The sequence below is a fragment of the Panthera tigris genome, chromosome D4 (genome assembly GCF_018350195.1).
Source record: "Panthera tigris isolate Pti1 chromosome D4, P.tigris_Pti1_mat1.1, whole genome shotgun sequence".
Lineage (NCBI taxonomy): Eukaryota > Metazoa > Chordata > Mammalia > Carnivora > Felidae > Panthera > Panthera tigris.
This window is the reverse complement of record NC_056672.1, coordinates 81,263,325-81,275,392: the sequence shown is the minus strand read 5'-3', so window position 1 is coordinate 81,275,392 and position 12,068 is coordinate 81,263,325. Positions and strand designations below refer to the sequence as shown.

The following is a 12,068-nucleotide window of genomic DNA, read 5'->3' as shown; positions in this document are numbered from 1 at the left end:
CTATTCCTTTCTCCTAGTCAGCTTTCTCAAGGCTTGTTTCATGTCCTTGTTCCTAAGACTGTAGATAAAAGGGTTCAACATGGGGATTACCACAGTATAAATAACAGTGACCACACTGTCCTTTGTCACTGAGTAGGTGGATGAGGGGCGAATGTACACAGAGATGGCAGTCCCATAGAAGAGTGCCACAACTGTGAGGTGGGACCCACAGGTGGAGAAGACCTTGTGCCTGCCTCCTCGAGAAGGGACCCTCAGAACGGCACGGGTGATGTGGATGTAAGAGACAATGATCAAGATGAAGGGACTCATGATCACCAAGGAGCCCTCTGTGAAGGCCAAAAGCTCATTGACAGACGTGTCAGAGCAGGAGAGTGTCAGCAGTGGCTGGACGTCACAGAAGAAGTGGTGGATGACGTTGGGCCCACAGAAGGAGAGGTGGGCCATGAGAATCGTGTGGGTGAGTGAGTGAAGGTGGGACAGTACCCAGGACACCGTCACCAGCAGGAGACAGCGCTGGGGGCTCATGGTCGTGGTGTAATGCAGTGGGTTACAGATGGCCATGTAGCGGTCAATAGCCATGGCAGCCAGGAGGAAGCTGTCAGTGATTGCACAGGTCACAAAGAAATACATCTGTGTGAGGCACTGGGCAAAGGAGATCTTCTTGGTCTTGCTCAGCATGTTTGCCAGCATCCGTGGCACAATGACATTTGTAAAGCAGATGTCCACCAGGGACAGATTGGAGAGGAAGAAGTACATGGGGGTGTGGAGGCGGGTGTCCCCCCGGATGGCTGCAATGATGACTGAGTTGCCAGCCACGTTGACCAGATACATGGCCAGAAAGCTGGTAAAGAGCCACTTCTGATATTTGGGGTCACTGGTCAGTCCCAGAAGGAGGAATTCTGTGATGTGACTCTGGTTTCCCCTTGACATTTTTATCCTGCAAGTAGAAAATACAAAGGAATGTTAGGCATGTGTACTGGCTTGGAGTCTCCAGTTGTTATAACTTCCCGTGAAGGCTGGTATAATTGATGAGAGTATGCATTTTTGATGTGGCTTCAGGAACTGGATTCTTACCCTTGAAATGGGTGCAATGAAGCAAGGTCCAGAAAGAACAAAGCAGGACCTCAGTTTGGCAGGAATTGTGGCTCTGCTTATCCACATAAAGACAGAGACTCGGCTGCAGTGAAACATAATCAGAAGTCAATTACCTGCTCTTGTGCTCAGGATGAAGTCATTCTGGCCAATAGCCAGAATTTAATCCTGGTCAGTCACTATGATCCTGGCCTTGGACTCCTAATGTCCACCTTGCCTAGGGTCAGGATTAGTTTGAGAGCAGAATTCAGGAAGAGATCTGCAGATGTCTGCCAGTGACTCCAGATAAAGGGAGAAACAGGGGTATAAGAAACATGGGTGAAATGAAGTCTACTTCCAAGGACACTGACTATCAGTGATTTTTTTTTTTCAATGTTGAAAGCACTTAAATAAAATCCTTTGCAATGTTGGAAAAGATCCATACTGTCTGCATGTTCCCTAAGATGCAGAAGCATGGGCTTCTGACGCATCTTTTTTTTTTCTCCCAAGTGTTTGGAACTATGGACCAATTTGATTTCTCTTACCAGGTAGAGCACAATGAGACACCATTGACACACAGAGGCCCAGGATATTACTTCGGCAAGGGCAGGGACCTGTCTGGCTGTTACACTGTATCCCCAGTTCACCACTGTATCCTTGTAGCAGGTGGAGAATACAAATATCAAACACATCAAGAGTATTTACATGTGCTAGGCACCGTATGATTATTTAATCCACGTAATAACTCTGGCAGTATACAGATGAGGAAACTGAAGATCATGTGTGTTTTTTTTTAATTTAAATTCAAGTTAGTTAACATACAGTATAGTCTTGGCTTCAGGAGTAGAACTCAGTGATTCATCTCTTACATATGACACCCAGTGCTCCTCTAGAAAAGTGCCCTCCTTCATGCCCATCACCCATTTTACACATCTCCCCACCCACCTCCCTTCCAGCAACCTTCAGTTTATTCTCTGTATTTAAGAGTCTCTTACGGTTTGCCTTCCTCTCTGTGTTTATCTTATTTTTCCTTCCCTTCCCTTCCCCTATATTCATCTGTTGACATACACTACTAGGAATTTATCCAAAGGGTATAAAAATGCTCAAGATCATATTACTAGTAAGTGGCTATATTTCCAATGCAAGCAGTTTGGCCTCAGGGTCTTGTTTTTTGCCATTCTGCTATATTAACTCTCTGCCTGTTATATATTTGCTAACAGAATAAACTCAGAATGGGCAGCTTTGCCAGCACCTTGAATGACGGAGCATTTTGTATAAGTGGCCAGAATTAGATTCTTTGGATCAGGAGAATTAGTGTAAAAAGTCCAGGATTTGGTTTTAGTCCTGGTGTAGTTACTTACCAGTTGTTCCCCTTTGAATATCTTGTGCCTTCTTTATTTTTCTCATGGAAAAATGGGAGAAGTACAACACCATTTCTGTCAAAATGTTGTGGGCATCAAATGAAGGAACATATCTGAAAAGTGTTTTGTAAATGAGCAGGTGCTATATAAGTGATAATTATATAAATAATATATAACATAAAGTAATATATAATAATGGAAAATAATAGTTCTCATATTTATACTTTTTTAATGTTTATTTTTGAGAGAAAGAGAAGCAGAGCATGAGCAGGGGAGAGGAAGAGAGAGGGAGACACAAAATCCAAAGCAGACTCCAGGCTCTGAGCTGTCAGCATAGAGCCCGATGTGGGGCTCTAACTCACGAACAAGGTCTTGACCTGAGTCGAAGTTGGATGCTTAACCGACTAAGCCACTCAGGCACCCCAGTAATCCTCATATTTAATATATAGTACCTGGTTAAGGCAAAAGAAACTGAGAAAGTGTGTGTGTGTGTGTGTGTGTGTGTGTGTGTGTGTGTGTGTGTGTGTGTGAAATGGATGAGGTGGTCACTGAAAGGAGAGCAAGATCAAAGCTTCTGGAGAGGTGTGAAACAGGCAGCATTAGAATTTCCTGGTCAGAGAATGAGAAGGGACAGAGATTTCAGTGGGTTTCCTACTTTGTGAGGTCTTTTCTGCAGTAGTGACGGATAAGTTATGGGGCCCAATGCTGACAGTCTTCCCACAACCAGGTCACCTAGAATGGTTTCAAATATCTTAGCAAAGCCGGATGACCTTTGTTTAGCCAATACTTTTGACTTACTCAAAGGTCTTTTGATATGGACAAGAGACTGGTTTGCTACGACACCCTCATTCCTATGATTATCTCTATGCATCCTTCTTAGTTCCCAGGCAGGCTGTTTCTGAGCTGAGACAGTGGGAGAAATGGAGAAAAGGCCAGGAAGAGGCAAGGGGGCATGGTCATAGGGTAGGTGCATGTGCCAGGTAGGGTCAAGGGCCTTGCCCGAGAAGTTTCCAATTAAGAAGCAAGTGATTGAACTCCTACAGCCCAATAGTAAGAAACCCAATAGCCCAGTTAAAAAATGGGATAAGGATGTGAATAGACATTTCCCAAAGGAGACATGCAAATGGCAAAGAGGTATATGAAAAGATGCTCAACGTCAATCATCATTAGAGAAATGCAAACCAGAACTGTAATAAGGTATCACCCCATACCTGTTACGATGGCTGTTACCAAGGAAACAAAAGACAACAAGTGTTGGCAAGGATGTGGAGAAAGGGAACCATTCTACATTGTTGGTGGGAATGTAAATTGGTACAGCCATTATGGAAAACCTGTATGGAGGTTGCTCAAGAAATAAAAAATAGAATTACCATAAGCTCACAGCAATTTCTCTTCTTGGTATAGATCCAAAGAAAATGAAATAACTATTTTGAAAAGATATTAACACTTTTATGTTCATTACAGGATTATTTATAATGGCCAAGGTGTGGAAACAACTTAAATGTCTATTGACAGATGAGTGGAATGTGTTCCAGATGTACAATGAAATCCTATTCAGCCTTAAAATAGAAGGAAATTCTGCCAGATGGCGACAGTGTGGATGAACGTTAAGTTCATTATGCTCAGTGAAATAAGGCAGCCACAGAAAGACAAATAACTTGACAATTCCACTTATATATCTAAAACAGTCAAATCCATAGAATCGGAGAGTGGCATGGTGTCCAGAGGCTGGGGAGGGGACACCGGGGAGTTACAATGGGCATAAGGTTCAGTTAAGCAGGATGAATAATCTCTAGAGATCTGTTATACAACAGGGGATGTATAGTCAGTAATAAGGTATTGTATACTTAAATATTTGTTGAGGGTAGATCTCATATTAAGTGTTCTTACCACAATAAAATACAATTTTTAAAAAAGGAAGCAAAATAATGAGAGCAGAGAGGGGATTGAGGAGAGTATTATGGGACCGATCAACCGCAAAGCCACTTGGGGTGTGACTGAGTTGGGTTCAACTGCAAACTCCACTGAGTCCAGCCTAGTGGCTACAATTGAGGGCTCTGAGATCAGACAGTCCTGGTTTCAAGTACTAGCCTCACCAGATATTGGCAGAGTGATTGGGCAAGCTGCTTAACCTTTAGGCCTTAGTTTTCTGGTTTCGAAACAGTAATTATAATAGGATCCGCCTGTAGGTGATTATAAGGATTCTCATAATATGCATATATATTATGCATATGTAGTTAGTAGTGTAAGTCAGACAGAATAAACTCCTGATAAATGCCAGCTGTAATTATTTCTGCTCTTTAACAACATTATTTAATGGATTCGTGTATGTAAGCTGTAGGAAACTGGCACATAATCAATGTTCAATAAGTGTCTGAAGAAATAACTAATCTCAGAACCAGAAGAAAAATCAGAGATCATTCCTTCCAAACCGCCACCCAGGGCAAGAGACTTGCAGTAGCTCTGATGGCAGTCATCCAGCTTGTATACCTGTAGTGACAGGGAACTTCCTGGCCTTCTAATTTTTACCCGTAGAGTTATACTGAGCAAAAATTGCATTTTTGGTATTAAAGTCAAGAATCAAGAATTCTGAACCTCACACTTCCAATATTCTTTCTTTACTGATTTCAGTTATAACAAGTGACCACAATTTTGCTTTTCTTTTACTTGTGGAATTATTGATTTGTTAAGCACTCAGTAAGCACTTTCTGAGTGCTGGCAGTCACGGCAGGTCCTGGGGACACAGAGGAGAGGAGACACCAAGTCTTCCTACAGATGTTTGAAGACAGTGGCCATGTCTGCCTGAGTCTTCACTTTTCCACATCAACTACCTTCTGTTTCCTCTGGCCAACCCCCAGGACACAGCCTCAAATTCTCTCCCATCTCCACTCACCCTCTCCCTCCATCCTGGGACTGACCCTTCTATGTGACAGACATGTCACCAGCGAGGCAGAGTGGGATTAGGGGCTCAGGAGTCCTAATATCTTCCTCTTTACTCAGAAAAATTCTACTTTCATGTGTTTTACAGATTTAAAAAAACAGTATTTTTGAAGTCAAGCTCTCAGTGCTAAAGAGGAGTGTCAAAACTGAAATTCTAGGGGCGCCTGAGTGACTCAGTCGGTTGAGCGTCTGACTTCGGCTCAGGTCATGATCTCACAATCTGTGGGTTCGAGCCCCGCGTCGAGCTCTGGGCTGACAGCTCACAGCCTGGAGCCTGCTTCGGATTCTGTGTCTCCCTCTCTCTCTGCCCCTCCCCCACTCATGCTCTGTCTCTCAAAAAAAAAAAAGTAAAACAAAATTTTAAAGAAGCAAAAGATTGAAATTCTAATTTACATGATCCATTTGCAAAGGGCCAATTAAGACCTAAAGAAGGAAATTGGTCATGTAATTTGTGTATTTATTGTATTGAAGTATAGTTGACACACAATGTTACATTAGTTTCAAGTGTGCAACATAGTGATTCCACAACTCTGTATACCGTGCTATGCTCGCGGTCAGTGTAGCTACCATTTGTCACCAATTACATTGCTATTACAATACCATTGACTATGTTCCCTATGTTGTACCTTTCATTCTCATGACTTATTCATTCCATAACTGGAAGCCTGTATCACCCATTTTCCTCTGCCTCCTGCTCCCCTCCCCTCTGGTAATTGCTACTTTGTTCGCTGTTTCTGCTTTTTTGTTTGTTTGTTTTGCTTTTTAGATTCCACATATAAGTGAAATCATGTGGTATTTGTCTTTTTCTGTCTGACTGGGTTGGGCTCTGATTTATTTCAGATTTATTGGGGTCTGATTTTTTTCACTTAGCATAATCTCCTCTAGGTCCATTCATGTCACAAATGGCAAGATCTCATTCTTTTTATGGCTGTGTAATATTTCATTGTGTATATGTAGCACATGGAAGTTGGTCATTTAATACTGTACTATGAGTTCACAGCAGAGCTGGTGTGACAGGTCTTAGGAATTTTCTCCTTCCTTACCTTTCTCCTGTTTTAGCCTTTCCCACAGCCTATGTCCCATGCTGCTCTGAAGTTGGGGTAAGGCCACTGATGTGGGTTCTCTTTAGTGCAGGACTGGCTTTAGGGAACACTGTGAAGCCAGGCTGGGATGACAGAGCCTGGACTCTTAACCCTCAGCATCCATGCAGCTACACTGTTCCTCTGAAAGGGTCCATTCCTTTGCTTGGAGTCTTACCATTCATAGCAAATCCTTCCTTTTTTTTTTTTTTTGTTTTTTGTTTTTTGTTTTTTGTTTTTTTTTGTTTTGTTTTGTGAATGGAGAAGGGAAGCAGAGGCATGTGGAAGAGTTTGAGACAAAGAGATAATGGAGGCAGGGTGGTAAGTAATGGTCACATGACCTGGCTTGTAGTCCTACCTATGGCATTAACGTGTTGCATGTAATTGGGCAACTCATTTTACTTCTCTGTAAAAATGAATGTGTTAGTAAGTTTCTGGCACTCTAGGTTAGAAGCAGTCTAGGTTGGGTATGGCTGAGGATACCATTTACTTACTCAGGTAAGGGATGGTGACCTCCAGAGTGGGTTTTGGAGGATCCAAGCACCTTTTCCCTGGCCTTGGTGGTCTTGATGTCTAGAGGAGGAATGGAGGGCTTGGAGCATAGAAAGAATGCTCATAGGCCAGGAAAAGGAAGGAACCCCAGATTCTGATGAGAGGTATCAAGACCGGCAATGTTGGGTAATGTTAGGGCATGTGTGATTGTTGCCTCAGTCTAGAGATGAGGTTGTCAGCTCCTGAGTGGCCACTTTTCTTCTTCCTCCAGAGAGGTGACTCCTCAATGTAGCCCCAGGCATTGGAGTCATGAGCCTTTCTTCATCCCCAGCTATACACCGCCTTACTGCTTCAGGTTCCATCAGATGTTAAGGGAGAAGGTGTGGGCTCAGAGGCATCTGACTGTCCTGTATGTGACCTCATCCCAAGGAGCTAGACAGCCTCCCCAGGCATCAACCCCAGGGAACTCATTAGACACTGTGTCTGGGAGAGAAGTAGAGACCTCTCAGTAGAGACCAAGGAAACTCAGGCTGAGATCGGAGTGTTTTTCTTGGATCTCCAGATAATTAGTCACTTGTTCTAGAAAACAGAGGCAAATGCATAGAGAAAGCCTGGGGCTTCTCCCAAGATGTGAGAGAATGTGTACACACACACACCTTTTTTTTTCTAGTTGCAAACTAGACATAACATAAAATTTACCATTTTAACTGTTTTAAAATGTATAGTTCAGTGGCTTTAAGTACATTCACCTGGATGTACAACCATTACTGCCATCCATCTCCAGAACTTTTTCATCATACTGTATGGAAACTCTGTCCCCACTAAGCCCCAACTTTCCACAGCTCTCTCTTCAGCCCCTGGAAACCACTGTTCTCCTTTCTGTCTCTATGAATCTGACTGTTCGAAGCTCCTTACATAATTGGACTCATACAGCTTTTGTCCTTTTGAATCTGACTTATTTTACTCTGCATATAATGTCTTTGAGGCTCATCCATGTTGGAGCATATTGGACTCATCCATTTTTAAGGCTACAGTGTAGTTCTGCAGTCCAGATATTAGCTCAGTCTTAATGTTTGTAGCAATATCTTTTTTTTTTTTTAGAGGTCACATATTTATTTATTTATTTATTTATCTATTTATTTATTAATATGAAATTTATTGTCAAATTGGTTTCCATACAACACCCAGTGCTCATCCCAACAGGTGCCCTCCTCAATGCCCATCACCCACTTTCCCCTCTTGCCCCCCCCCCCCCCCCCATCAACCTTCAGTTTGTTCTCAGTATCCAAGAGTCTCTTATGGTTTGCCTCCCTCCCTCTCTAACTTTTTTTTTTTCCTTCCCCTCCTCCATGGTCTTCTGTTAAGTTTCTCAGGATCCACATAAAAGTGAAAACATACGGTGTCTGTCTTTCTCTGTATGACTTATTTCACTTAGCATAACACTCTCCAGTTCCATCCACGTTGTGTAGCAATATCTTTAATTCAGTGAGTTACTGTATCAGAAAACAACAGTGCCATCGTTAATTTTACTAACTTTTTATCCAGTAGGCATTCAGTAGTATCCACTGGAAACAGGCTTTGTTCCTCAGCTATGGAGTGCCCATTTCCAGATACTGCAATATGATTAGTTAGCCTGTAAGGTGCTTTAGTGGCTTTCTTAGTTCCAGTTTGAAGGATTGGTAAAAGCAATTTTTGACTTTTTATTACTGTAGTAAAATATACATAGCACCATTTTTGACTCATAGGGTGCTCCTAATGTCCATGTTTAAACTATTCACTCTCTTTTTCTTTAAACTCTGAGCAATTGGGCTCAAGATGATGTTACAACTTAACTGGCACCAATATACTCTTTGAAAACACTGTTTCATATGCCACAGTAGGCTAAGTTATTAACATGTATATAGTCAAGGAGAAGACAGCTTCATCATTTTTTTCTTTTATTTATAGGTTTGCCCAATTTATTTGGAAAAAAGTTCTCTCATGATCAGAGAACTTACTAAAATGCCCGTTTCATCTGTCTTAGTAATTTTAAGTGTAGATAGTGTGGCTGTGGGGTGAGAAAGTGAATCTTCATATCTCCTTTTAAGCAATGATCTGTTAAGTATAAGAAAAATATGAGCAAAATCTACTTTATCTCAGCACATATTGACTAATCTAACTATGTTCTCAGCTCTACCCTAACCTCAGTGGAAAAGAAAATCAAATGAGCAACATGTTGCCTAAGTTGAGAAATGTTCATACTGTTTTCTATGGTGGCTGCATCATTTTACATTCTTATCAGTCGTGAGTACACAGGGTTCTATTTTCTCCACATCCCCACCAACATTTGTTATTTTCTGTTTTTTGTTTTGTTTTGTTTTGTTTTTTTGGTAATGGCCACCCTAACAAGTGTGAGGTATTATCTCATGGTGGCTTTCATTTACATTTCCCTGATGGTGAATGATGTTGTTTTTTAAAAATTTTCTCAATATCACTCATCATCAGGGGGAAAAAATCGAAACCACATTGAGATACCACCTCAAGCCTGTCTGAATGGCTAAAATTAACAACACAAGAAATAACAGGTGTTGGCGAGGATTCTGGGAAAAGGGAACATGCTTGCATTGTTGGTGGGAATAGAAACTGGTACAGCCACTCTGGAGAACAGTATGGAGGTTCCTCAAAAAACTAAAGATAGAATTACTCTATGAGTCAGCAATTGCACTCTTAGGTCTTTACCCAAAGGATATAAAAATACAGATTTGAAGGGTACCGGCACCCCATTGTTCATAGCCGCATTATCAACAATAGCTAAACTATGGAGAGAGCCCAAATGTCCACTGACTGATGAATGGATAAAGAAGATGTGGTATATGTATATGTTTTTACAAAACTGTTTATTTATTTATTTTGAGAGAGAGATATAGAGAGAGGGAGAGAGAGAGCACTGGGGAGGGGCAGAGAGAGAAAGGGGGAGAGAGAATCCAAAGCAGGCTCTGAGCTGCCAGCTCAGAGCTCAGAGCCCAATGTGACTGGAGGCTCAATCTCACGAACCCACTGAGACCATGACCTGAGCCAGAATCAAGTCAGATGCTTAAGCAACTGAGCCAGCCAGGTGCCCCTCTCATTGTAGTTTTGATTTGCATTTCCCTGGTGATGAGTGATGTTGAGCATCTTTTCATGTGTCTGTTGGCTATCTGTATGTCTTTGGAGAAATGTCTATTCATGTCTTCTGCCCATTTTTAAAACGGATTATTTGTTTTCCTGATGTTGAGTTGCATAAGCTCTTTGTATTTTTTGGATATTAATCCCTATCAGGTCTTCCATTTGCAAATATCTTCTCCATTCAATAGTTTTTCTTTTCTTTTAGTTTTGTTGATTCTTTCCTTTGCTGTGCAGAAGCTTTCTAGTTTGATGTGGTCACAAAAGTTTACTTTTGCTTTTATTTCCCTTGCCTCAGGAAATATACCTAGAAAAATGTTGCTATGGCCAATGTCAGAGAAGTTACTGCCTGTGCTCTCTTCTAGGATTTTTATGGTTTCAGGTCTCACGTTTAGGTTTTTCATCCATTTTGAGTTTATTTTTGTGTATGGTGTGAGAAAGTGGTCCAGTTTCATTCTTTGGCATGTTGTCGCCCAGTTTTCCCAGCACTATTTGTTGAAGAGACTTTTTCCCATTGCATATTCTTGCCTCCTTTGTTATAGATCAATTGGCCGTGTAATGGTGGGTTTATTTCTGGGCTCTCTATTCAGTTCCATTGATCTATGTGTCTGTTTTTGGGTCAGTACCACACTGTTCTGCTTACTAAAGCTTTGTGGTATGTCTTGAAATCTGGGATTGTGATACCTTCAGTTTTGTTTTTTCAAAATTGCTTTGGCTATTTGGGGTCTTTTGGGTTTCATACAAATTTTATGATTATTTGTTCTAGTTCTGTGGAAAATGTTGTTGGTATTTCGATAAGGATTGCATTGAATTTGTAGATTACTTTGAGTGTTATGGACATTTTAACAACATTTGTTCTCTCGTCCATGAACATGGAATGTATTTCCATTTGTGTCATCTTCAATTTCTTTCATGACGGTTAACAATCTTGAGTATATTTTCATATATTTTTTGGCCATTTTTCTGTCTTCTTTGGAGAAATATTTGAATCCATAGCCCATTTTAAAATCAGGTTATTTGGGTTTTTGCTACTGAATTGGAGGCAAATACAGTTTCTGTACAATGTTTCTGATAATGGATTAATCTATTAACCTAATAGATTATCTGGTATGTTTTGCAAATATTTTCTCCGATTCCCTAGGTTGCCTTTTTCCACTGTGTTGATTGTTTTGTTTGCTTTGTAAAAGATTTTTAGTATGATGTATTTCACTCCTCTAGTTTTGCTTTTGTTGCCTTTGCTTTTGGTGTCCTATCCAAGCAATCAATCACTGTCAACACCAGTGTCAAGTAGCTTTACCCATAAGTTTTATTTGAACAATTTTATGGTTTTAGGACTTACAGTTAAGTCTTTCATCAATTTAAAGTTGGTTTTAGTAAGTAATATAATAGTCCAATTTCATTCTTTTGCATGTGGATATCTAGTTTTCATAACATCATTTTTTGAAGAGACTACTGTGTCATTGTATATTATTTTTTTTTTCATGTGGTCATTAAAAAAAATTAAATCCAAGTTAGTTAACATATAGTGTAATAATGCCTTCAGGAGTAGAATTTAGTGGTTCATTGTTTACACAGAGTTTTCATCACAAGTGCCCTTCTTAATGCCTGTCACCCATTTAGCCCATTTCCCCCTGCCCCCCCCCCTCAGTTTGTCCTCTGTAGCTAAGAGTCTCTTATGGTTTGCCTCCCTCTCTGTTTTTATCTTATTTTTCCTTCCCTTCCCCTATGTTCATCTGTTTTGTTTCTTAAATTCCACATATGAGTGAAATTATATGGTATTTGTCTTTCTCCGATTGACTTATTTCATTTACCGTTACACACTCTGGCTCCATCCACGTTGTTGCAAATGGCAAAATTTCATTCTTTTTGATGGCTGACTAATATTTTGTTTTAAATTCTCAAGACTGTTTTTGCTATTTGGAATTTCTCGTACTTTCATGTGGATTTTAGGATTCTTTTGTTTATTTCTATAAAAAATGCCATT

At 40.6% G+C, this 12,068-nt stretch overlaps 1 protein-coding gene across 1 annotated transcript; it reads right to left on the bottom strand.

Moving 5' to 3' along the window:
• Positions 1–930, bottom strand: LOC102970486 (olfactory receptor 1L6-like). The gene has a single exon (XM_007094527.2). It carries the CDS (start codon positions 928–930, stop codon positions 1–3), a length of 930 nt encoding a protein of 309 aa, XP_007094589.2.
• Between the last annotated feature and the right edge of the window lie 11,138 nt (positions 931–12,068).